At 54.4% G+C, this 26,260-nt stretch overlaps 2 protein-coding genes across 4 annotated transcripts in view; both read left to right on the forward strand.

Moving 5' to 3' along the window:
* Positions 1 to 7,674, forward strand: part of C2CD2L (C2CD2 like) — a 47,760-nt gene extending 40,086 nt beyond the window's left edge. For all 3 annotated transcript variants that reach the window (XM_006119718.5, XM_006119719.5, XM_089773392.1), the window contains exon 14: positions 1,857 to 7,674. In XM_006119718.5, coding sequence (XP_006119780.2) covers positions 1,857 to 2,080 — 224 coding nt within the window. In that variant the 3' untranslated portion in view covers positions 2,081 to 7,674. The remainder of the gene's footprint in view (positions 1 to 1,856) is intronic.
* LOC142820537 (uncharacterized) lies at positions 4,378 to 23,389 on the forward strand. Its single transcript, XM_089773287.1, has 5 exons — positions 4,378 to 4,416; positions 13,084 to 13,211; positions 19,121 to 21,142; positions 21,351 to 21,462; positions 21,769 to 23,389. Exons 1-3 carry the CDS (start codon positions 4,378 to 4,380, stop codon positions 20,169 to 20,171), a joined length of 1,218 nt encoding a protein of 405 aa, XP_089629413.1. The 3' UTR covers positions 20,172 to 21,142; positions 21,351 to 21,462; positions 21,769 to 23,389.
* The last annotated feature ends 2,871 nt before the right edge of the window (positions 23,390 to 26,260 follow it).

Here is a 26,260-nt window from a genome sequence, read left to right on the forward strand (position 1 = left end):
GTCCCAGTTCTGCACAGATAACGAACACAGCAGACCTCAGTCAAACTGCCTCAAGAAGATCACAGACTCAGTTTTGTAGCAAAGGCTCCTGGCCAAGTTTATTGTTGACAAAGCCGAGTCCTAGTATCCTGTAGACACAACAGGACTATTTATGCAGGTACACCTGTTACAGAGGACCAGCCATTTCCTCCATTGACCAGACAAAGACCCCCCCCGCCCTGAGACATCTCTTTATACACTGATATCAACAAGTTACATATTGCCCTTGTGTTGTGTTTTGTTACTGCCATTTACCTTGTGCGTATTGGTTTGATCAAAGCATCTCTATCCGTCTCACTCTCATCCTGGCTAGGGATGTAATAGTGCAGTTGATTAACCGATAAGCAAAAGTTTAGAGTTAACACTGCAGACTACGCACATTTCCCTCCCTCTCCCTTGCCTGTAATTTTTTATCAGACTGTCCAGCAGCCTGGCTTAGTCCTGGATTGCGATGAGTCTGGGACCTACCCTGGTGCGGCTCTGAATTTAAAGTGTTTTAGGACCTGGACTGGCAGGCAGACCAGCTCAGTTCTAGCTTGCACCAGGTCCCATGAGGGGAGCTGTTTTTTAAACTGGCTCCCCTCACAGACCAGCTCCTGCCTGCCACCCTGCGCTGCTGTCTCTGATACAGAGGCAGCTGCGCAGAGTGACGGGGGCTTCTCTGAGGTGGGACCAGAGCACAATGGCTGCTGGCCCCACCTCTGGGGACTATAGAATAGTTGACTAACCGATAAGAATTCAGGTGGTTACTCAATTATTCAATTAACTGATATTTAACATCCCTAATCCTGGCCTTATATTTAAGAGGGCCAGGGTGTGCCTGTGCTATCTTTGCAGACCGTGCTTACGTGTTTCTTGACATTGAGGTGTTCTTGCACTAACCTTCTGGAATATGTTTATACATGAATACTTAGTGCCTAGGAGTGCTTCTGTTCTTGCTGTTCCTTTCCCATATCTGATAAGTTCAGTGAACTTGCAAACAGGCATGTTTTGTAACAGGGCCTGACTTGTGCTCAGAGCCTGACTCTCTTGTAGACTTTGCTTTGTTTCCAGAAGGCCTGGCATTATCTCAAGCATTAGGCCCTAGGCCAGGCCCCATATACCAGGCCTCGTGTCTCAGGCTCTCCTTTCTACTATGCTGAGGTTGAAAGACTGCCTTCTTGTTTGGGACACACGAGCTGGATCACTGACCCTCCCCAATTTAAACCTAGGCCATCTGTCTCATCCCAGGTATGGAAAAGGAGTATGACATGAACGAACTCCAGGCCCAGCTCAGGGGAAGATAGGGGAAATTACATGGTTTCTGGAGGGAGGAGCAAGATCTTCCTTGCATGTTTGGAAGCTCCAGGATAGTAGGAATAGCTGAAGAGTACTTAGCTGAATTATAACAATGAGGAGCCCTGTGACACCTTAAAGTGGGCTTGACCCACAAAAGCTTATGACCAAATACATCTATTAGGCTTTAAGGTGCCACAGGACTCCTCATTGTTTTTGCAGTTACAGACTAACAAGCTAATCCCTGACACTTAGCTGAGTTATGACTCCTCTTCTGGACTGTGTATGTCTCATTCTTTCTCCAGAGAGTAGACTTTGAAGTCTACTGATTGGAGCAGAGGACTAATTTGGGTGCTTCTAATTCTAGTCACCACTCAGGCACTGACTCTGTGCATGTCCCTTTCCTGCTGTATTTGATTAACATATACAATGGGGTTGAGGATGGTCCTTCACAGGGAGGTGTAAAGCACACAACCATTTTGTTGAAAGCTCCCAATGCAGAGCCTCATCTGTCATCCTCTTCATTTTGTCTCTTTCTGCAGTCAGCTTTCTCCGGAGCGGCACGAAGCTCATCTTCCGGAGGAAAAACAAGCAGAAGGAAGCAGGCCTGAGCCAGTCGCATGATGACCTGTCTAATACCAATGCCAGTTCTGCCACCAGGAAAAAAGCCAACAGCTTCTCCCGGCGCCTGATCAAACGCTTCTCCTTTAAGTCTAAATCAAAACCCAAGGCTGATGGCAGCACCACATCATTGGGTGAGAACTAAGAGTGGGATGATACATTCCAGGATTGTATAGAAACTCCTTTTGTCTCTTCCATACCCACAATATCTGCAGACTCTAATCCAATTCCTTTCTTCCTCAGCTGAGGGGGACACCTCCCCTTCCCTGGTGCTGTCGGTTGGTTGACGCCGTAAGGGAGTTAGGAATCCAAAGCTTAGAATGATTAGCCACCCAGATTCTGCCTCTGCTGGATATCAAGACCCATTTTCTCTTAAAGGAGCCTGCTAAGCTGTCATTTTGACTTTTCCAGATGAGCCCCTAAAAGGGGGATCTGGCTTCCAAGGTGTCTGTTCCAAGATTAACACTTAACCCTTTAGCTTCTCAAATCTTTTACCTATGGCAAAAGAGACCCTAGAAAAATTTTTGGGAGGAAAAAGGGGGTTAATCTATGGAAGGTAAGAGCTCCTGCATGGTTCATGGCCTGACTAAGGAGTGACTCCAAAATTTACCCCTGCTAGCTGGAGTAAATTTTCAGGGCAAGAGTGATTCCATAGACCAGTTGTGCTGTTTGGACAGCATCCCCTTGTTTTGTGGAGAATTTTGGGGTTGGTCTTTTAAATGAAAGGACTGATCAGAAAATGGGCCCATTTGGTGAAATGGTTCAAAACAAATGAGTGACTGCAAAAGGCATGAGAGCTGCAAAAACTGCTAGCCAGTCATGAGGTGCTTCTTTATTGCCAGGCTGTTACAGAAAGGCAAACTGTTTTGTAGATGTTGCTCCAAATATGGTGTCCAGCACAGTTAGCCATCTGGTCCAGCAGCTAGTCTTTGTACATGTGGCCTTTCCTTGCAGAGATGTTTGCGGCCACTAGAGGAGCAGATGCTGTTGTTTTGTTCTGTAGAATACAAGGTCCTTGCATTGGGGCACAACTGTTTTGGTCCATGGGAGATCTAATCTGAAGACCAGCATGATGCTGGGAAAGATGAGGGGTAGATTTGTGCTAACGGAGTGTTGACTATATAGCTTGACATTTATTTTAGTGGAAATAATGAAATTAAACTTCTCCACTGAAAAGATTTGACTTGTTAAAATGGACCTTTCCTTAGCAGTACCTGAAGAGTCATTGCCATCTTCCAGAAAATCTGATTCTGTCCATCTAGCTTTCTTTTAAGTAATATGAATATTCTTGATTTTGTTTTGCTTTGGCGGGGGAGATGATGCTAAGAAATGCAGAGGCTTTCAACTTTATTTCATGGACAAGAATCATGTAGTCAGTTTGCTCTGAATATGGCAGGTGTTAGAAGCTTCTGAATTTACTTGCATTTGTGAACTGACCTTGAGGCCCAGTTCAAATTAATCAAACCAAGAACAGTTTTGAAGAAACCAGTATCCTATGAAAGCATCACATGGGGATAAATGGATTGAAAAGGAGCCTCTGCTCTTCGATGAGGAGAAGGGAGATGAGAGAAGAAATTGGCCTAAAAGTTGAGGCCCTCTGGGACTGGACTGGTTTTCATCCTCCCCAAGTTACCAGGAGATTTTTTTACTAGGAGGGAAAATCCTTTTTGTGCAGACAGAAGTGTTGTGGTGTGGAGATGTTTTCTAAAAAACATGTTGGGGTAATGTATATGGCGAAAAATTATTTCCGTATGATGCTGGAGGACCATGCTGGAGGGTTTTGCAAAAATTATAGGGGATGTCCCATATATAGGAATATCCTTGAACAGAGATGACAGGGCATTTCAAAAGACTAGAGAGGCTTAGCTGTGTATAACAGTGATGAGTTTAAGGCCACAAACTATTTGTTTCTGGGCTCAAGGAAGCACTAATATACACAGCTCTGATTTCAAAGCTGAGTGAGGCACCTAAATTAGAGGTACTTTTAGTGTTGTTACACTCACCCCAGCTAGGCGGAGACTTGCACAGTAGAAAACAACTGGTCCAGCTGGCTGACCAGTAACCTCTCCATTTTGTTGAGCTTTTAGTCCAGAATAGTGTTTTCATTCTCAACCTCCTTCTGATTCTCCCTTTTCCCTCCTCCCTGAGAAATCATTGTGCTTATACCGCTCCTTCACATGCATTATCAGCTTGCAGCACCTGCTCTGTGTCACTGAAACAAGATGTTGGATGACTGATAGAAGTTTGTGAAACTTCCTTTTCTGTGACCGCTCACCTTCCTCCATTTGAGGGTTTTTGTTTTTCTCTCAAACCTTCGGGAAGTAGTTTGAGACTGAAAGTGGTTAGGCCAGATGATATCAAGATTTCTCCTACAGCTATCTGTGAAACTTCACAGTGGATGCTATAACAACTTCCCTGGAAGTCTAAAACTAGTGAAACACCATGTTTGAGGACAAACTGAACATTAACTATGAGCTAAACGTAACAGAAACAACCAACTTCTGAGCTGGAACTGAACTGGGTCCATAAGTTTGATTTGCACTTAAATTCTTCCTAAACAACAAAGGAAAGAGGTTGGCTCTGCTGGAGAATAGCTGGCTGTGAAAATGCCAGTGTATTTCATTGTATGCTTCTTGGAATGTAAAAATCCAGACACTTCAGTACACACAGATAGCCCTTTGCAGATGGATGTCTCCTTGGCAGGGTTAAACTAGGAGTTAATTCTTTACTTTCCAATGAACTTGTATTTAAAATATCTAACAACAGGATGATCATTTTCTTAGGGGTGGATTGCTCAGTTGCTCATGGTTAAATGACACATTCTGCTCCTTTCAGCACCTTCATACTTGTATTCGGTGATTTCCCTCCCCCCCCCTCCCTCTCCCGCATGTATAGCTGCTACCAAGCACAAGCAGATGATTTTGGATCTCTTGCCCATGACACTTGTGTAAAATGTGGGTTCGTGATATAAGGAATGGTGATGCTTCAGCTTCACAATTAAGCGGGATTAGTTCAAGTAACTGATCCATCTGTGGCATACTTGTAGGTGAAAGAGGCCATGTATGTTTTTAATATCCAAACACTTCTAGAATGTGATGCATTTAAGGAGTAGGTACTACAGGGTTTTATTTTAAAAACTGATACCTTAAGTCTTAATTTTTTTCTTTGTGCTTGTACTTACACAAGAATGTTTGCTGTGTAACCTGCCTTTCACAAAGGCTGTTGCTGCTCAACCACTTTACTGCTCTTCTTGGTGCCATGACTGGAATTATGCTGTAACAATCAGGATCCACAGGAATGAAGATGGACTGTTTAGATTGAAGCTTCAGACATATCCTTAAAGAGTCACTGGGGTCAAACACTTAAATTTCCAAAAAACAAAAAAGGGTTCTTTACCATATAGCAGTGTTTCAATGTGTGTAGAAGGGAAACTGAATGCAAAGTTTTGGGTTTCTTTTTTCCCCCATTTTTGGAAGAAATACACTCTTTTGACACATCTGCTGTGGATATAGTGCAACAATCTGCTAGCCATTTGAGAACCCAAAAGTGAAAGTGACTCTAAAACAAAGTAAAACTGCAGTGTCATTGCACAGGCTGAAGATAATGCAAAAATTATACAATGGAAGAGAATGTTAGTCTGAAATTAGGGAGTAAGCGACTAGTCAGCTATCTGATAAGCAGAAGCTTATCGGATAGTCAAGTAGTGACTCAGCTAGTTGCTTCTCCCCACCTTGCTGCCTCTATCAGGCAGCGGGAGCAGGAGCTGGTTCTGGGGGAGCCTGCTTAACCAGCACTGTCTCTGTGGGAGGCAGGGGCATAGCAGGGGACCGGGCATAAACCAGGAATCAGCTGATTTCCAGCTTGTTCCCAGTCCCAGGTGCTGCACCTATTTTTAAAGTATATTAAGAACTGTCAGGCTTTTAATATATTGAAAAAGCAGAAGTGCAGTGGGGGAGGACTAGGTGGGAGCCAGGATAGCTGATTCCTGGCTCGCACCTCATCCTCCCCTGCCCCTTGTGGAGACAGTGCTGGGGGGAAGTAACTAGCTGAGTCAGGAATCAGATGTCCCAGCTCATGCCTGGTCTTCCCCCCTCCACCCCCCCCTTCAGCCTTTTAAATATATTAAGAGCCTGTCAGCTCTTAATACATTTAAAATGCAGAGCCACAGCAGGGTTAGCTCCTGGAGTTGGGAGCTAAGCCTGCTGCAGCTCCCCAGTTTCCTTCGCTTATCAACTAGTCGATGGAAATTCCATCGACTAGTCAATGAATTGCTTTAATGCAATTTAACATCCCTATCTGAAATGTGATAGTAATAACACACAGCTAAAGAAATGTCTTTTTAAAAGTAGCTTTTAATTTTAATGTCCTTTGCTAATTGGCTGGTGGGACTGTTCTTTAAGCCTGTAAATGAAAAATTAAACTCCATTTTCTTTCCTCAATCTACAGGTGATCCCCTCTCTTGTCAATTAATAAAAACCTATATAAGGGATGCTGTGCAGCTTTAAATCTTTAGGGGCACATGCAAGCTTAACTGCGACAGGCAGAGTTATGGATCTCTCTGATATTTGGAAGGATATTTCAAAAAGATGCCTGTTAATGGAACCAAATTCCATGTATGGGTGTGGGGGGGAGTTCGTTTGTAACAACATTATATTGTGTGGTTCTTTCTGTACAGGTGATGATATGAACTGATTGAAAAAGAGAGGTATGTTCAGTGGGTCAGATTACTAACTTTTACAGATTTCGTGGTGTGCCTTACAGAAATCCTCCCCATTTCTTGGTATATTTAAACAATGAAACCAGTGTTTCTTACAAATAATTGTTGAATACATTTAAGGATTTCACAGTCAGAAGAAATGAGGTAATGAAATGGGGATTCTGGCCTGGCAGAGAATGGGACTGTTTAGCTATTTAAAAGATTGTGAGGGGAAGTTGGGGATATTGAGAAGTTTCATACAGACCACTGCAAATTGCTCATTCTTTACTCAGCTAAATTAATTCCTTCTTTTCAGATGAAAATATGCATGTACATATGTACAGTATTGTGTGTGTGTGTGTATATATATAAACTTATATATATGGAAGTTTTCTTCTATTTCCTCTGAGTTAATCATTACTAAGGGACTTGTTTCCTGTGAGAACATCTTTGTTTGGGTTAGACATTAAAACCATTGAGCTGGGGGCTTGTGTGCAATTAGCAAGCCAATGTTATCTCAGATGGGTCAGAAGCTGTGACTTAAATCTTATTAGTTCCTTTCAGCTGTCTTTTTTCTTTCCTTCCTATTGATAAGTATACAATAAAGGTATCCTATCCATGGTAGCAGAGAGACAGTGAAACCTCTGATTTTTTTTTTTTTTTTAAAGCTTGCATATACCCTGTGATGCTGTCTGCTTTACATGAGTGTCCCTCAACCCAGGATTCCTTTCACAGGTATCAGCTTGCTTTGTTCACTTGTACAGGTTCTGGAATAAACACCCACACTGAGCCTGAGCTAGTGCCCTACACTTGTGCTCTTTTGTACTTTGACGCCTTCTTTGTGGGTGGATTATTTTAACCCCTGATTTCAATACAAAACATAGGAACTGTTTAGCTATTTAAGAGATTAGAGTAAAATGAATTATTTCAAGATTAAATGAATGAAATTCTGCACCTTTTGTAAATGTTTAAGAAGAATTCCATTGCTGTGTAATGGCCTGAACTTGTTAACTTATTAAACTAAACGGGAGTTATAAACAGTATCTTGTGTCCTTACTTGACATGTCTTAGCATTTGTTGGACAGGTTTGAATACTCAGAAATCCCTGGATGTTTTTATTTAAAAAAATTGTTACACTTAAGTTTGTGGAATTTGCAAAATGTTGTAGTGATGGAAAAAAATTAATGAGCTGAGACCTTCACACATCAGTTAGTCTCTTTCTCTCTCTTTTCAAGATACAATTTTTTCAGAGAGAAACAAAGGGTGGTAGAATGCTCCCATACAACTTTGTGAGGTGGGTGATGTACTTCAGCAGCATTATTTGCTTGAGTGAAATAGTTAGATTGGTTCCTTCTTGACTTTCTCTGGTGTATACGTTGTGCTCCCAGTTCCTCCTTTCCGCCTGCCTCTGCAACAGTTTTGGCAGACATTTTAACCTATTAACTGATGCAGCTTATTGGACTTACCTGCATGGAAACTCAGTCTGTGCTGAGGCATCTCTGATATGTAATCTAGTGTCCCATCTCCTATGTCAAGTCTGTATAGGAGACATTGTTTCCTTGACTCCACTAATACCAACAAATCCTGCACTTCCAGCATGGTTATGATTCAGGCCCATACCCAGGGAGTGTGAGAAGGGTGTGAATGCATCTTCCCTCCTCCCCCCAATCATCCTCCAAGTGAGCATGCTCCAGCCAGCTGGGAGAAGGCAGGAGCAGCACGCTGCCTGAAGCTCCCTCCCCCATGTTTTGGCCAACCAGGGAAAGGCTGGGGCTGATTATTTCTCCCTCTCCCCCAGGAGCAAGGCCCAGCCCTCAATCTCACTCCTGGGAAGGGGGGTGGGTGGGAATCAGTTCCAGCCTTCCCCTGGGCCGGCCAGAACATGGGGGAGGGAGCCTCAGGCAGCATGCCGCTCCTGCATCCCCCCCAGCCAGCCAGAGTATGCTTACTTGAGAGACCATGAATCGGAGGGTGCGTTCATACCCATGCAGTCCACGTTTACCAAGAAAAGCACGCGCACCCCCCCACCAAAATTCCTGCATATGGGCTTGTGATTATACATAATAAACGGTCCTCTTAATCTTTGTGTAGCTATTTCCAACTATTTGCTTTTCATTACTTTTGGAAAAATAGGAAATCAGCCTGATATTATTGGGTGAGCAGACTCCCAGCAGCTGCATGACCCTATGTAAAAATATATCTATAGGCAGCCTAGGCTAGTGAGCAAGTCACATGAATAGCCCTCCATGGCAGTGGGCTGCAAGATTATCATAACCAAGACAATTTCTTGGAATAAGGTCAGTTTACAAACTGTGCTTCTATACCTAGAACTTGATGTGCTGTGTCAATTGAACAGGAGCAAAGCTTTGATTGGATGCACGGAGAAGGGGTGAGGGTGAGAAGTATAAGCAATGCATGGTGGGAAATGTAGTGTCTCTCGCTGCCTTGATCACTCATCAGCCATTGCAGGTACCATGGGAGATGCAGTGCTCACTGCCTCCAGTTTTCCCATTTGCAGGGTCAGGGCCATGCAAGGCTGGAAGCAGAAGTTGCCCTAATGCAGTGTTGGTATCAGGAGGCTACCACTGCAGGGGGTGCTGCCCTTGCTGTGAAGATGTGGCCATGTCCTACCAGCACAAAGCTTATTCATTCTTATAATTCTCAACCAGAACCAGCCCATGTTTCAATTGGAAGGGTTTGTAAATGGCTAGCTAGGCCTGTTAAAGCCACAGGCTGCACCTGGATGAAGAGCCACTGAGCAGGGAATTAAAAATTACTTGAAAAAGTTAGATGTCTTCAAGTCACCAGGGCCTGATGGAGTACATTCTAGAATACTCAAGGAGCTGATAGAGGATGGACCTTTGGTCGGACCCAGTATGGCCATTCTTATATTTGCAATAGGGGGATGACATATTCCTTCCACTGAATTTGTGAATGAAAAGCCCTGTCTGGGATCTTATCAAACTAGCAAGTTGAGTGGAGTACTTGACTACTCACTTGTTCCCCCTCCCCTTTTTGCCTGTGTGTGAGAGGCCACATGGTGTGGGGATAGGAGGGCCAGGAAAAAGGAAACAGTTTAAAAGTTGGGTTCCCCCCCCCCCCCATGGACAGGAGCTGCGGAGAACAGTGTCTGCTGGATCTGGTGCAAGCAAGGACCGCTGCGCTTCTACATTGTAAATGTAGTAAGAGCAGCCGGGCTCTTACTACATTTCAGATGCATTGGTGCAGCGGTACCAGAGCGAGCCTCCCCTTCTCAACTAATGGTGTAGTTGATACAAATTGTATAGACAAGGGCTGTGTCTAGACTGCATCCCTTTTCCGTAAAAGGAATGCAAATTAGACACATTGCAATTGCAAATGAAGTGGGGATTTAAATACCCCCTGCTTCATTTGCATAAAAATGTCTGCTGCTTTTTTCTGGCTTGGAGCTTTGCTGGAAAAAAGCGCCATTCTAGACATGGATCTTTCGGAAAATAAAGCCTTTTCCAAAACATCCATTATCTTAAAGGCTTTATTTTATGGAAAAGAGATGCAGTTTAGACACAGCCTACATGATTAGCACAATACGTGTTCCTAATCCTTATGTCAAGTGATGCTGTTGATGCCAATGTACTGCCCCAGTTCTGGCACTTTGGAAGCCCGCTCGTCTTAGTGGAGTTAGAAGCATCACACGGGAATGGCGATCGATTGGAAAATGGGGCCAGGCAGTGTGTGTCAGTTCAGTGACTGCAGAAGTAGCAGGTGAATATAGACACAAACCTGCCCCTTGCTGCAGGAGCCAGGAAGTGCAAACGCCTGCTCATGCAAACGCTGGCCCCGGCCAGCCAGCCCATGCACACACCTGCAGTGCTGTGGGCTCCAGCAGCGAGGGGGTGCGACAGTCAGATGGTGCCATGGCAGCGGTACAAGGTGGGCACGCGGGTCCTGCTCCCAGAGTGACTCCACCTCCCTTCCCGCCGCAGCCTGCAAGAGCCCACGTGGCCTGACCCAGCGGAGGGGGAGGGGCAGGGCCAGGCCCACGGGTACCAGCTTTGAACTGCCAAACGAGAACCCCGCGCGAGGGAGCGCGTCAGGATCGGCCGGCTCCCGCTGCACGGGACCGACACGCCCCGCCCGGGGCCCCTCGGGGGACAGGGCCCGGCTGGTAGCGCCGCTCTGGCGCCCACGATGCGCTCGGAGCTGTGGAGGGGAGGCGGACGCGCTCCCGCGGGGCAGGCCGGAACGAGGCGGGAGCTGCGGGCTCTCGCAGCCTACTCAGAGCGGTACGTGTTGCGCGCGCACACAAGTGACGTTTGTCCGCTCCCTGGCCTGCTAGCCCCCAACGGGGAACCGTGACCGGAAGCTGCCCGGGTGTGTGCTCTAACCGCACCCCCCGGGAACAGGGCCCGGAGTCGACTGGCTCCCGTCAGCGGTGCAGTGCGCGTACCCCCAGCTCCCGCCAAGGACAGCAGCTGAGCAGCAATGGAGGCCGGAACAGCTCCAACAACGCACCGTTCCGCCCCTTGCTGAGGCCGGGGTTGGGCCCTTCCTCTGGGGCAGGGAGCGGTTCGCCAGGAAATTGCGCACTAAGCGGGTAGAGGAGAAGCAACACAATGCATGCTGGGAGATGTAGTGTTTTCCCTGGGCTGAGCGCCTCCACAGGCCACTGGGGCCCCCACAGCACCATAGGAGCTGTAGCGTCTTCTGGACTGCATTACCCGTCAGCCCCTGCGGCGGCAAGGGGCTCAGAGCGTGACGCTGCCCGGTGCTCAGGCTGCTGCTGCTGCGCACCCCCCCCGCTCCGGCTCGGATCTCAGCCCAGGGGCGCCCGAGCCCGCAACCTGCCCGGCCGGGCCACTCCCTCAACTCCGCCCCCCAGCGCTGCTTCGGGGCCCGACTCTGTACGAACGGCAACGCGCCGCCAGTGACGTCATTGCCCGGGCGCGGTTCATGCAAATGATGGAACGCAGGGCGCGTTCGAACAGCTCGTGTCAGGCCGAGCACTGAATCGGACAGCGAGTCAGGTGGCTTGTCGCGCACAAAGGGGTCCCAGGCTCCGTCATTCACCGCAGGGGCGGGGACCCTAACCCGCACACACTCCCCCGGCCCTGCCCGAGGCTCCGCCCTCCAGCCCCGAGGAGGAGGGGCCCCAGCCGCGATCACTTGTCTGGGGTTCCCGAGTCAGTAGGTGTCGTGGGCCCCCTTGGGCTCTGGGGGGGACAACAAAAATGAGGGGTCAGTGTGCAGGGCATGGCTGCTAGCAGGTAGGAGGGGGTGAGGGTGCAGAAACTGGACAGGAGGGGGTATAGGATGCGAAGTCTGGGCAGGAGTTGGGGTGGGGGGCAGGAGCTGGGTGGGAGGTGGGGCGTAGGATGTGAGGTCGGGGGGGGGGGGGGGAGCAGAAGCAGTCTTGGATTAGGATGTCTGGCCAGGAGGAAGGGTAAAGGAGCAAGCTGGTGGTGCAGGGTCTTGGGGGGGGGGTGAGTGAGAGAGAGTGAAGTGCAGGTCTGGGCATGGGGGGGGGGACACTTATCTGGCTTTGCGCCTCGCTCCCATTGGTTGTCCAATCGAGCAGTGGGAAAGCTTCCAGACAACATGTCACTGCACTGCCGTTTCCTCAGCAGAGTGGGACAGAGGTAGCTTAGCTGCCCCTGCTCCCCAACGGAGCAGGGAGCATATTCTCATAGGCTCTGTCTAGACTGGCCAGTTTTTCCGGAAAATCAGCCGCTTTTCCAGAAAAACTTGCCAGCTGTCTACACTGGCCGCTTGAATTTCCGCAAAAGCACTGACTTCCTACTGTAAGAAGTCAGTGCTTTTTGCGGAAATACTATGCTGCTCCCGTTCAGGCAAAAGTCCTTTTGCGCCAAAGGGCCAGTGTAGACAGCTCAGATTTGTTTTCCGCAAAAAAGCCCTGATCGCGAAAATGGCGATCCGAGCTTTTTTGCGGAAAAGCACGTCTAGATTGGCACAGACGCTTTTCCGTGCTTTTGCGGAAAAGCATCCATGCCAATCTAGACGTTCTTTTCCAAAAATGCTTTTAACGGAAAACTTTTCCGTTAAAAGCATTTCCGGAAAATCATGCCAGTCTAGACATAGCCATAGACTTTAAGGTCAGAAGGGACCATTATGATCATCTAGTCTGACCCCTTGCACCATGCAAGCCACAGAATCTCACCCACCCACTCCTGGAATTATCCTCTCGCCTATATTCTGGCTGAAGCACCAGGTCTGGCTTCCCACTCAGAGTGTGGGGTGAAGAACACCCCAACCTTCCCACCAGACCTGGCTCACGGAGAGAGGCAGAGAAAGCGGCTCTGTGTGCAGTGAGCTGGGGGGAAGGTGGTGTGCTTTTGTCTTCATTGTTTGAGAGGAGATGTCCAGGGCTTTAATAAGATTCTTGGTACAAACAGATGGAGCTGGACAGCCCTACTACGTGACCCTTGAGGAAGGCTCTCTGGTATTTCCTTTTGTAGTTGGCTCCATCCCTGGGCTCAGTCAGGTTCCTCTTCTACAGACTCTTGAACAGGTCACATAAGATCCTGTCTTTGGGCTTCAGTGTCCGCAGGGACTCGGCCAACTATGTGCTCAGCTGCACCTCAAGGTTGGACTCTTCATGCCTAAGCCTACCCAGCTGCTGGGGCTTGGTGAGCTCAGCCCGTCTCTTCTCCAGTCACACCCAGCACCTGCACAGCAGCTTGGCTTCTCACTACTTCACCTGCAGCCAGATGGCATGGAGCTGGAAAAGCTCCTGGTGCTGGCACTGCCCCATCTTCTTGCCCAGCTACCAGGCCTCTAGCTTCTGTCTCCTTCGTGTGCTGCTGCTCCATTTTCTTATTGCACAGAAGGAAGATCAGGCTTTCTTTGCCCCCACCCATGCCCTCTGAGCAGGAAGCTGGAGCTGGTGCTGCAGCCTCACAGCTGTGCAACAACTGTGAGGTTGCAGAAGCAACCTGGGCTTCTCGCTGCATGGGATTGGAGGTGGGGGAGTGCTGAGTTTGAGCCATTGACCACCTGGAAGCGGACATGAATTACTAGTGGTCCACAGAAAGCACTTTGAAAACCACTGTTCTATATCACTGGCTGAGAGGCTGAGTCACAGCCCATTAGTCCCACTCTCTGCCGCCTATGGCCTGCTTCAGAGGATGTGAGCAATTTGGTAGGTGCATGCCACTGAGATAAAGGGGTACTTTATAAAAAGAAAAGTTAAACACTGGACTACTTCATATTTAACATGCCTACCTTAGCCCCTCCCCCATCAAATTTGCTTTTCTTGGCTGGCATCTGCCTCACTTTCCTCCTCTGAAATCACTTCATTGCCTGCTCCCCCCTCAGGTGCTCTCCCAGGGATCCAGCTCCTGATCTCCCACCACCACCTCCAGCCCACGGTCCCAAGCAGGACCCAGGCACGACTCGGGCGTACTGAGCATGCGTACTGCAACCGAGCACACACAGTAAGCGCTGCTGCTGCCCGTACCTGGCTCTTGCCCTTCATTAACAAGGGGCTGAGGGGGCACATCGCAGTGGAGGGAGGGGCAGGGCGTGGTCACCGGACAGAACTGTCCCGGGAGGGGGGAGGGGGTCAATTCACTTTCTGGAGCGTCAGAGGGGGGGCTTGATTGGAGTTGCGGAGCCGGGCCCCGCCCAGCTCCAGTCGCGCGGGCCCTGGGGCGCTCGGAAGGGCGGAGGGAGCCGCCGTGGCCTGTGGGCTATATAGTTGCCCCGGCCTCCATCTCCCAGCGGCCAGTGCGGGGCCAGCGCTTCCTGATTGGGCGGAGGAGGCTTTTGTTAAACTGCCATTAGCTGAAGGAGGAGGAAACAAGTGGGTACAAGAGGAAGTGACGCCATCGGAGCAGACGCCTCCTGGGAGTTGTAGTTTCCTAGGAGTGCGCTACCTTCGCCGGTGAGTTTCGTCCCGGCCAGAGCCTGCCTCCGGCAGCCTGGCCCCGTCAGAGGTCCCCTGCCTGCCCTCCGGCCACAGGCAGCAGCGCAGCAGAGACAGCACGCGGGAGCGGGGGGCGCGCAGTGATGCAGGAACCGACGGGCATAGGCTTGTCCGTGAATCGTGTAATCGGCTCCGCGCCCCACCCCCTCGCGTCCCTGCCGGCTGTGGGAGGCGGGGGCTGCTGGAGCCTCGCTGGTGCACGTGGTGCCTGAGACCGGGTCCGCTCTGCGCCCTGCCCCCGCACCATTCACCCGTTTTCTGGCAGAAGAATTCAGTAGCACGAGCTGGTGTAGATGGTCCCCTCCAGCCATGTGTACTGGCCACTACACAGTACTGAAATGAGGTCAGATCCGGTTTTGGTGCCCTCTGTCCGATAAAAAAAAATAGAAAAATATTGGACACGTGAAATGTCTGGTATATTCTTTTTTTTTCCGGCTGGGTGCTGGACAGAAGCCTGGTGGGGGCAGGAGGGGAGTGGCTGGGAGGCGATTGGTGCTCGGAGCCTGTGGTAGCGTGCAAAAGCCTGGTGGGGGGAGTAGCTGGGATGAATAATTTTTCACATCCCAAGGAACCCCTACCTATGAAAATGTTTGCTTTGCAAGAAAAAGTTGACATTGGGGAGCGCAATTCAATTACTGGTAAGTTTTAGAGGCAGCAAGGTGAGGAGGGGGGCACAATTGACTAGTCGACATTACTATCCGATAAACAAATGCTTCTCAGATAGCTGACTAGTCAACTAGTCTTCAACATCCTTAGAATGGAGATCAACTAGAAAATGTTGCTGGTCAGAGTGCTGGTTCAGTGACTCCAACAGTAGCGTGTGGATACAGACACAAACCTGCCCCTTGTTCTAGCGGCCAAGCAAGCAGGGCCATTCACACACCTGCAGTGCTGGGGACCCCAGGCCCGGCCTGAGGGTGCACAGAGAGGGAGTGCGACAGTAAGGCAGTGCCATGGCGGCACATTCCTGCGTGAGAGCATTTGGCAGGTGTCTTGCTTTTGCAAGGGCATGTGTGTGTGACGTGTTCCAGTTAGAGAGTGTTCTGGCAGCAGTGCGAGACGGGTACTTGGGTCCCACTCCTGGAGAGCAACACCTCTTACCCTCCCCTCCCCAGCCGGAGCCTGCAATGGCTCAGACAGTCTGAGAGGGCCAGAGGGAAGAGCCAGGTGGGACAGGGACTTGGGCTCAGAGTCCCACAAATGACTGCAGCGTGCATCGGCAGACACTGAGACAGACATGTGCCCTCTCGGGGGGGGGGGGGGCCTCTTGTTTGATAGTTCACACATGGGAACTCTGCTTCCGCTCCAATGATGCACTGATGTGGATGGGGGGGGATTGCAACTCCCATGGCGCATTCTGGCATGCGGCAGGAGTTGTGCATCTCGCATCCCTCACGGGGCAACAAACAGCAGTCATGTGGGCGCTGTGAGCTCTCACAGTGTAGTGTCGTGCTGGCATGTGTGGCGCGGTAGGGGCCCACATGCCATCCCACGGACCAGAAGTGATGTTTGACTGGTCCATGGCCTGATAGCAACCGACTGGGAACCGTGACCGGAAGGTGTCCAGGGACATGCTCCAATCCCGTCCCCCGGGAACAGGGCCCAGAGTCAATTGTCTCCAGTGAGCGCTTAGCAGGTGCGAGGACTGTGAGTGGCAGGCAGAGACACGGAGCCAGGCGGGACGGGTTCAGACTTGAGGCGCCCAACTGGGACAGGGACTGGGGTCGGGTGTTTCCTGCAGCGGTGCAACCAGTGCACCCCCCAGCTCCAGTGGTACGCGGGGCAGAGGAGGGATACCAGAGACCATGACCAAGCGGTGATGGAGGCTGGAACCGCTCCAACAAGGCACCACTCTGCTTAGGGTTTCCAGGTGTCCAGTTTTTGAGCATTTTTTTCAGGAAACAAATTGAGAAAATATAAATGTCCTGTATTTTCTAAATCAGATGTTACATAGATCGTGATGTAATGTGAAGTGTGTCCGGTATTTTTGTTGAAACCATCTGGCAGCCCTAGCTCTGCTCCTTGCTTGGGGGGGTGGCGCCCTGCCTCTGGGGCAGGTCCTGAGGTCACAGGGAGCGGGTTCGCCAGGAAATCCCACCCTACTCAGTGCATGGCGGGAGACGGGAGAGAGCCTCCACAAGCCACTGCGGCCCCTGGCACCACAGGAGCGCTAGCATCTTCCTGACTCTTACCCGGCCCCAAGGGAGCGGCGGCGAGGTCAGAGCGTGACGCTGCCCCGCCCGGATCTCAGCCCTTGGGCGCCACAGTGTGCACCCCGCCCGGCCGGGCCGCTCCCCTCTAGCTCCGCCCCCAGCGCTGTGCCCCGCCCGGCCGGGCCGCTCCCCTGTAGCTCCGCCCCCAGCGCTGTGCCCCGCCCGGCCGGGCCGCTCCCCTGTAGCTCCGCCCCCAGCGCTGTGCCCCGCCCGGCCGGGCCGCTCCCCTGTAGCTCCGCCCCCAGCGCTGAGCCCCGCCCGGCCGGGCCGCTCCCCTGTAGCTCCGCCCCCAGCGCTGAGCCCCGCCCGGCCGGGCCGCTCCCCTGTAGCTCCGCCCCCAGCGCTGTGCCCCGCCCGGCCGGGCCGCTCCCCTGTAGCTCCGCCCCCAGCGCTGAGCCCCGCCCGGCCGGGCCGCTCCCCTGTAGCTCCGCCCCCAGCGCTGTGCCCCGCCCGGCCGGGCCGCTCCCCTGTAGCTCCGCCCCCAGCGCTGAGCCCCGCCCGGCCGGGCCGCTCCCCTGTAGCTCCGCCCCCAGCGCTGTGCCCCGCCCGGCCGGGCCGCTCCCCTGTAGCTCCGCCCCCAGCGCTGAGCCCCACCCGGCCGGGCCGCTCCCCTGTAGCTCCGCCCCCAGCGCTGAGCCCCGCCCGGCCGGGCCGCTCCCCTGTAGCTCCGCCCCCAGCGCTGTGCCCCGCCCGGCCGGGCCGCTCCCCTGTAGCTCCGCCCCCAGCGCTGAGCCCCGCCCGGCCGGGTCGCTCCCCTGTAGCTCCGCCCCCAGCGCTGTGCCCCGCCCGGGCCGGGCCGCTCCCCTGTAGCTCCGCCCCCAGCGCTGAGCCCCGCCCGGCCGGGCCGCTCCCCTGTAGCTCCGCCCCCAGCGCTGCACCTGCTGCCTCGTGGCCCGGCTTGGTGGGAAGCTGCCACTGCCAGATAGGAGCAGCGCGCTGGTAATGACGTCATTGTCCTGGCCGGTTCACATTCTATCTGCTCCTGTCAGGCCGTCATACTGAATGGTCCGGCGAGTGACACGTGGGTTTGTCTCGCACACAGATTGGTCCCAGCCTCCGTCATTAATGCAGGGGGGGGGAGGAGACTACAGGGGGTGTGAGGCGGGGAGGGGTTGCCGCGCGGTCTCCTCTCCCGAGTGGGGGCGGGGCATCAGCTGCGGACGCTGCCGTCTCTGAGGCAGGAGCCCCGCCCAGCTATGGGGCGGGGCGGGATGAGGGGGAGTAGGGAAAGTAGCCGCAGTGGCTTGTGGGAAACTGAGTGCCCCTGTCCGCAGCTCCCATCGGCCGTTGCAGGGCCAAGGCAGGCCCGGCGCTGTTCGGAAGGGCGGGTGCAGCGGAAGTGACATCACAATGCGGCCATTGACCAGGGAGCGACGGGGATGGTCTCGCACGCGTGTCTCTCCTAGGGAGAGCGATGCATCCTGGGAGTTGTAGTTCTCAGAGTGCAGCCTCCCGGGGCATGTCTTAGTCCGCCCCGCCCTATCATAGCCCCGCCCCCCGTCATAGCCCCGCCCAGCGTGTTCCAGCTTCTCTCCGCCCCCACCTGCGCTACTCAGGCCCCGCTCCTGCCTGCCCCCGCGCCGCGGTCCTCAGACACCCCTCCCGAGCTGCACCTCCCTCCCCCAGCCCATGCTACACCCCCCGCCCGAACTGCAAACCCCTCCCCCCACCCCCAGTCCATTCAAGACCGTCAGCCCAACCCCCCCTTTACCCCACCCCCAGTCCAACAGCTCCCCCACTCCCTCTACCTCAGCCCAACCTATCCCCCCACTATCTGCTCTGCAGCCGAACCAGCACCTCCCTTCCCTCGCTTCCCCAGTGCATTACACCACCCCCAGGCCAACCTTATCCCCCACGAGCGCCCTCCCTCGCCTCAACCATGTTTTCATCCTTCGGGTCCCTCGCTTTCCTTCCTCTCCACAACACCCAAACCAACATGTCCCCCCCAGCCCCTTTCTCCATTCATGGGTCTATCGGTCCCCCATTCTGCTCCCTGCAACACCCCCCAGCTCACCCCGACATGCGCCCTATTCCTCCCCATCCCCCGTACGTGGGACCTCTCAGCTCCCTGTTGGCTTCCTTCCCAACCCACACACCCTCCTCGCACACCCCTGTCTCGCCAGGTCTGCGACCTTCCAGCCTCCCTTCTTCCTTTCTTCCCAACCCGCACACCCTCCTCGCACACCCCTATCTCGCCAGGTCTGCGACCTTCCAGCCTCCCTTCTTCCTTCCTTCCCAACCCACACACCCTCCTCGCACACCCCTATCTCGCCAGGTCTGCGTCCTACCAGCCTCCCTTCTTCCTTCCTTCCTTCCTAACCCACACACCCTCCTCGCACACCCCTATCTCGCCAGGTCTGCGTCCTACCAGCCTCCCTTCTTCCTTCCTTCCCACCCCACACACCCTCCTCGCACACCCCTATCTCGCCAGGTCTGCGTCCTACCAGCCTCCCTTCTTCCTTCCTTCCCACTCCACACACCCTCCTCGCACACCCCTCTCTCGCCAGGTCTGCATCCTACCAGCCTCCCTTCTTCCTTCCTTCCTTCCCAACCCACACACCCTCCTCGCACACCCCTCTCTCGCCAGGTCTGCGTCCTACCAGCCTCCCTTCTTCCTTCCTTCCCAACCCACACACCCTCCTCGCACACCCCTCTCTCGCCAGGTCTGCATCCTACCAGCCTCCCTTCTTCCTTCCTTCCTTCCCAACCCACACACCCTCCTCGCACAACCTCTCTCGCCAGGTCTGCGTCCTACCAGCCTCCCTTCTTCCTTCCTTCCTTCCCAACCCACACACCCTCCTCGCACACCCCTCTCTCGCCAGGTCTGCGTCCTACCAGCCTCCCTTCTTCCTTCCTTCCCAACCCACACACCCTCCTCGCACACCCCTCTCTCGCCAGGTCTGCGTCCTACCAGCCTCCCTTCTTCCTTCCTTCCTTCCTAACCCACACACCCTCCTCGCACACCCCTATCTCGCCAGGTCTGCGTCCTACCAGCCTCCCTTCTTCCTTCCTTCCCACCCCACACACCCTCCTCGCACACCCCTCTCTCGCCAGGTCTGCATCCTACCAGCCTCCCTTCTTCCTTCCTTCCTTCCCAACCCACACACCCTCCTCGCACACCCCTATCTCGCCATGTCTGGGACCTACCAGCCTCCCTTCTTCCTTCCTTCCCAACCCACACACCCTCCTCGCACACCTCTATCTCGCCAGGTCTGCATCCTACCAGCCTCTCTTCTTCCTTCCTTCCCAACCCACACACCCTCCTCGCACACCCCTCTCTCGCCAGGTCTGCGTCCTACCAGCCTCCCTTCTTCCTTCCTTTCTTCCCAACCCACACACCCTCCTCGCACACCCCTCTCTCGCCAGGTCTGTGTCCTACCAGCCTCCCTTCTTCCTTCCTCCTTAACCCACACACCCTCCTCGCACACCCCTCTCTCGCCAGGTCTGCATCCTACCAGCCTCCCTTCTTCCTTCCTTCCCAACCCACATACCCCTGTCTCGCCGGGCCCGGGACCTGTCAGCCTCTCTTATTCCTTCGTTCGCGCCCTCAAGTTGCACTCCTACCCCCTCACTCCTCCTCCTTCCCAACACTTCCAGCCTGCCATATCCTTCCCTAATCTGGTCTCCGCCCCAGTTATCCCTCTATTCCTGGGATCCCTTAACCCCCAGCCCTCCCCAGTTCCAATTATTGTTCCCCATGAACTTGCTGAGTTGGCTTTGCCCGCCAACCTGGGGCCCTCAAATACTCCTCCATGCTCTTCTCCATCTCTGGAGCCTCTAAATCCCCCAAACTCTCAGTGCCCCTGGGATCCTTAGATCTCTCCCCTCCACAGTGCAGCCCTCAATACCAGGTATTCAAGACAGTCATACTTACGTAGAGACCAAAATAGGAAATGAACTTCTCCACTGATCACCCCTTTGAGACTCTATTCTTCGCAGTGCTGCTGTCTCCCTCCACAGCACATGGGCAGGTCTGCTGGGTGAGCATGTCCACAGATGTGGTCTTGGGAGCCTTTAAAAAAGTAGGGGACAACTAGCAGTCGGTTTCATCCCAGGCCATGAGTTTCCTTTTGGGTACGAAGAATTCTGCTGGGTCTGCTCTGGAAAGAGACTATTTGGATGTGGGCTCAAAGCGCTCTTCTCCACTCGTATTTCTGCAGTGCCAGTGGGAGGGTAGAAGCCAGAGGCATACTTTATATGTGAGAAGCGGTTACGCGACATTACGGACTGAGATGCCAACGTGTTCACTTTTCCTAAAGTGCTGGATTCAGAACCAGGGGAAAAAGTCAACTATTGGAGACTCCTCCAGTTCTGCGATGAACAGAGAGAGAAAATGAGACTATGAGCAAAATTACTGCAAGTCAAGAGCTATTCCGGGTGAGCATCTCCACAGGTTAAGGGCCCAGGAGCCAACGGGAATTATGCATGTATGCCTGTCGCGCAACGGAGAGGAAGGGAGAGCTGTGGTGTGTCACGGCTGACTGACTCAGCGTTCTTTTAGCGGACCTGATACAGAGGGCAGAGGGGAAAAGGGCTAACGGGTAGAATTCCCACAGCCACTGAACTTTTTCTACCGCGATTGCAGAGGAATCAATGGGGGACCCTGGCCAGAGAAGAAACCGACGGAGATGGACTTGACCTGCCCGGACGTGATTCCCGGGACTCCTGAAGGGTGCTCGGCCTTCCCATGGCTCTGTGTGAGTAAGAGATGCGTGCTTTGAAATCTTCAAGCGTCCTGGCAGTATGTTTCTTCTGAGGCAGAGAGCTTCCTGCTGGGGCACGGAGCCTGGTGGCTTGGGGACTGGTGAAGGGGCAGTAGGCGGTTCAACAGCGTGGATAGAGATTCAAGACCTCCTTTCTCTCCACGTTCCTGCAGTGGTAGCGGGAGGGAGTGGCCGATGGTGGGAGGCTGCGGTGCGATGGTGGGAGGAGAAGCGATGCCGTGTCCTTGCGGACTGAAACACTAAGTTGTTTGTTTGTTTTTTCTCCTTTGCCTGGTTCAGTAGGAAGCAATAAGAAGTCAACCGTCCCGGTGTCCTGCCCTCTCAGGATGGAATGAAAACGAGAACAGCGAGCTCGGGAGCTTGGTCGAAGCGAGGCAAGAACCGTCCGGCTGGGAGCGGAGCAGCCATCGCTGACACGGAGATAAGTGTCGGGTCTGGAAATCTCTCGTCTTACGGCCCACTCGGGTCTAGTAAGGGAAGTCACGTTTGCTTAGACAGCGAGTCCGAGCGGAAGTTCCCGAGGTGCTGCCTTGGTTGTGGGAGAAACAGGGCTCCCGTTTGTCAGGGGTGCTGGTTTCTCTGGAACCCGGTGTCCTTCTCAGCAGACGCTTGGCTCGAGGAGGAAGACGCAAGGTGGTAAGGTTTCTGGCTGCCTCTCATGTGTTTCTCTCTTGTTGCTCTCTCGTATTGGCCAATACATTCTGTCTGTCTGTTCCTGTCTGTGTCTTTGTCCTTGCTCTGCTTTTGCGGTGTCTTTGTACAGCACACTTGCAGGCATTCCAGATGAGCATCTCCAAGGGGTAAGGGCTCAGGAGCCAACGGAAATTCTGCAGGTTCGCCAGTCGCGCAAGGGAGAGCGGTGGTGCGTCATGGCTGACTGACTCAGTGTTCTTGTAGAGGGCCCTATACATAGGCGAGGGGTAGGGGGAAGGGCTAAAGGATAGAATTCCCACAGCCACAGACCTTAGTGAGTGAGAGGTCTCTTCAGTCACGCCGCTCGCGGGTCTCGCTGCAGGGAGGGATTCTGGTGCCGCTCTCGGGTCGTGCAGCTGGGGGGGAGGGGTCTCTGGGGCCACTCTCAGGTCGTGCTGCTGGGGGGGTCTCTGGGGCCACGCTCCACTAGTGCAGCTGGGGGGGGTGTCTCTGGCGCCGCTATTGGGTCTCGCTGCTGGGCGCTGTCTCTGGCGCCTCGCTGGGGTGATGCTGCTGGGGATCACTCTGGCGCCTCTATCGGGTCGTGCTGCTCAGGGAGGTCTCTGGTGCCGCTCTCGAGTCGCGCTGCTGGGAGGGTCTCCGGCGCCTCTCTGGGGTGATGCTGCTGGGGGGGGGGGTCTCTAGCGCCTCCTTGGGATCATGCTGCTGTGGGGGGTCTCTGGCTCCGCTCTCAGGTCGCGCTGCTGGGGAGGGGGTCTGTGGCGCCTCCTTGGGATCATGCAGCTGGAGGGGTCTCTGGCTCCGCTCTCCGGTCGTGCTGCTGGGGGGGGGTCTGTGGCGCCACTCTCGGGTCACAGTACTTGGGGGGGGGGGTCTCTGGCTTTGCTCTCCGGTCCCGCTGTTGGAGGGTCTCTAGTGCCGCTCTCCGGTCACGGTGCTGCAGGGGGTGTCTCTGGCTCCACTCTCGGGTCATGCTTCTGGGGAGGGGTCTCTGGCACGTATCTCAGGTCGTGCTGCTGGGGGTTCTCTGTCGCCGCTCTCGGGTCGCGTTGCTCGGGGGGATCTCTGTCGCCACTTTCGGCTCGTGCTGCTGGGGGGGGTCTCTGGCGCGCCTCTTGATGATGGTGGTGGGCGGGGTCTCTGGCGCCTCTCTCAGGTCATGCAGCCGGGGAGGGTGTCTCTGGCGCTGCTATCGGGTTGTGCAGCTTGGGGGGGGTGTCTGGCATCGCTCTCGGGTCGCATTGCTCGGGGGGGAGCCTCTGGCACCGCTTTCGGGTGATGCTGCTGGGGGGGGTCTCTAGCGTCGCTCTCTGGTCGCTCTGCTGGGGGGGTCTCTGGCTCTGCTCTCGGGTCGTTCAGCTGGGGGGGTCTCTGGCGCCGTTCTCCAGTCGCGCTGCTGGGGGACTCTCTGGCGCCGCTCTCGGGTGATGCTGCTGGGGGGGGGTCCCCGGCGCCGCTCTCGGGTCGCGTTCCTCGGGCAGGGTCTCTGGCACCGCTCTTGGGTCGTGCGGCTGTGGGGTCTCTGGCTCCGCTCTCGGGTGATGCTGCTGGGGGTGGTCTCTGGCGTCACTCTCGGGTCGCGTTGCTCGGGGTGGGGTCTTTGGCGCTGCTTACGGGTGATGCTGGTCGGGGAGGGTTCTCTAGCGCCACTCTCCGGTCGTGGTGCTGCAGGAGGTATCTCTAGCTCCACTCTCGGGTCATGCTTCTGGGGTGGGTCTCTGGCACCTATCTCAGGTCGCGCTACTGGGGGTTCTCTGTCGCCGCTCTCGGGTCGCGTTGCTCGAGGGTGGGGTCTCTGTCGCCACTTTCGGCTCGTGCTGCTGGGGGGGGTGTCTGGCACGCCTCTCGGATGATGGTGCTGGGCGGGGTCTCTGGCGCCGCTCTCGGGTGATGCTGTTCGTGGGGGTCCCCGGCGCCGCTCTCGGGTCACGTTGCTCGGGCGGGGTCTCTGGCGCCGCTCTTGAGTCATTCTGCTGTGGGGTCTCTGGCTCCGCTCTCGGGTCGTTCAGCTGGGGGGGTTTCTGGCGTCGCTCTCGGGTCGCGCTGCTGGGAGGGGTCTCTGGCGCTGCTCTCCGGTCGCACTGCTGGGGAGGGGTCTCTGGTGCTGCTCTCGGGTGATGATGCTCGGGGGGGTCTCTAGCACCGCTCTCCGGTCGGGCTGCTGCGGGGGGTCTCTGGCGCCGCTCTCGGGTGACGCTGCTGGGGGGGGTCTCTGGCGCCGCTCTCGGGTGATGATGCTGGGGGGGGTCTCTGGCGCCGCTCTCGGGTGATGATGCTGGGGGGGGTCTCTGGCGCCGCTCTCGGGTCACGGTGCTGGGGGGGTCTCTGGTGCTGCTCTCGGGTCCTGCTGTTGGGGGGGGTCTCTGGTGCCGCTCTCGGGTCGCGCTGCTGGGGGGGGTCTCTGGAGCCTCTCTCCGGTCGCGCTGCAGAGGGGGGCGTGTCACTGGCTCCGCTATCCGGTGATGCTGCTGCGGGGGGTCTCTGGCACCTCTCTCAGGTTTTGCTGCTGGGTGGGTGTCTGGGGCTGCTCTCGGATCGCGCTGCTGGGGGGGGGTCTCTGGGGCCGCTCTCGGGTGATGCTGCTCGGGGAGGTCTCTGCTGCCACTCTCTGGTAGCGGTGCTGGGGGTGGAGTTTCTGTCTCCACTCTCGGGTGATGCTTCTGGAGGGGGTCTCCGGCGCCGCTCTCGGGTCGCGCTCCTCGGCGGTGGGGTCTCTGTCACCACTTTCAGCTTGTGCTGCTGGGGGGGGTCTCTGGCGCGCCTCTCGGGTGATGCTGCTGGGGGGGTCTCTGGCGCCGCTCTCGGGTGATGCTGCTGGGGGGTCTCTGGCTCCGCTCTCGGGTGATACTGCTGGGGGGGGGTCTCTGGCGCTGCTCTCGGGTCATGCTGCTGGGGGGTCTCTGGCTCCGCTCTCGGGTGATACTGCTGGGGGGGGGGGTCTCTGGCATCGCTCTCGGGTGATACTGCTGGGGGGGGGGTCTCTGGCATCGCTCTCGGGTGATGCTGCTGGGGGGGGTCTCTGGCGTCGCTCTCGGGTGATGCTGCTGGGGGGGTCTCTGGCTCCGCTCTCGGGTGATACTGCTGGGGGGGGGTCTCTGGCATCGCTCTCGGGTGATACTGCTGGGGGGGGGTCTCTGGCATCGCTCTCGGGTGATGCTGCTGGGGGGGTTTCTGGCGTCGCTCTCGCGTGATGCTGCTGGGGGGGTCTCTGGTGTCGGGGACTTTAACCCGGACGGCCTCCGTTCGTTGTCTGACCGCAAAGAGACAGGCAACACCAGCAAGATCCAATCACAAGCTCTTTATTGAATAGTGCGCACTACAATAGAGAGCGGCCTGTCTCCCAAGTGAACCAGCCACGATTTCAGTAACAAGTAAGATTATATAGACAGTTCCGTCGCGTCATAAAACATTTGCCCAAGCATCTTAGCCCCCCCTTAATTAGTTAGAAGCTTCTAGTGTTAATGTGTATACTTCATGGCCTTAAGCAATTCATAATACGTCAACAGCTTTCTTATCAGCCCAGAAGGCAAGTACCAAACAACAAAGAGACAGGGAGTTAAAACAACAGAGGGCAGAGACAGTTTGTTAAGATCAGGGTGAGAACAGAAACAGGGAGTTACTTTATCAGTTCTCAAACTAGCTGTTCCCATCACAACTGGTATAGGAATGCAGCCTTTTACTTATTTTACTTCTGCAACTCAAGCAAGTATGTAGGGAGCGCCTCCTTGCTTGAACCATGTCTCTAGTTCTGCTCAGGGACTACCTAGAAACCTTTGTTAACCTCTTTCCTTGATTTGTCTTAACATAACTGCTCTGGGCCCAATTCTCTAGGGCCTAACAATAGGATCGTTACTAGAATTGGTCTGATAATGACTAATTTGGGTGTGAGCAGGCCTAGGTTCATTAGCATCTGGAGCAGGGATTTCCCATCAGGCAGTGCTTCTCTGCTTTCGGTGTCCCATAGTTCAGTGCGGTTCCTGCCTTGGAAGAGCTGCTCTCCATTCTGTATGCTAATGAGATGTCCCTCTGTTCCATCTTTAATGCAAATGAGGCTGGGGTGTTTCCTTAATTGTATCACCCTTGTCTGAAGCAGTTTAGGTCCGTCTTCCCCGGCCTT

This window comes from Pelodiscus sinensis, chromosome 25, assembly GCF_052426305.1.
Source record: "Pelodiscus sinensis isolate ZL-2025 chromosome 25, ASM5242630v1, whole genome shotgun sequence".
Taxonomy (NCBI): Eukaryota; Metazoa; Chordata; order Testudines; family Trionychidae; genus Pelodiscus; species Pelodiscus sinensis.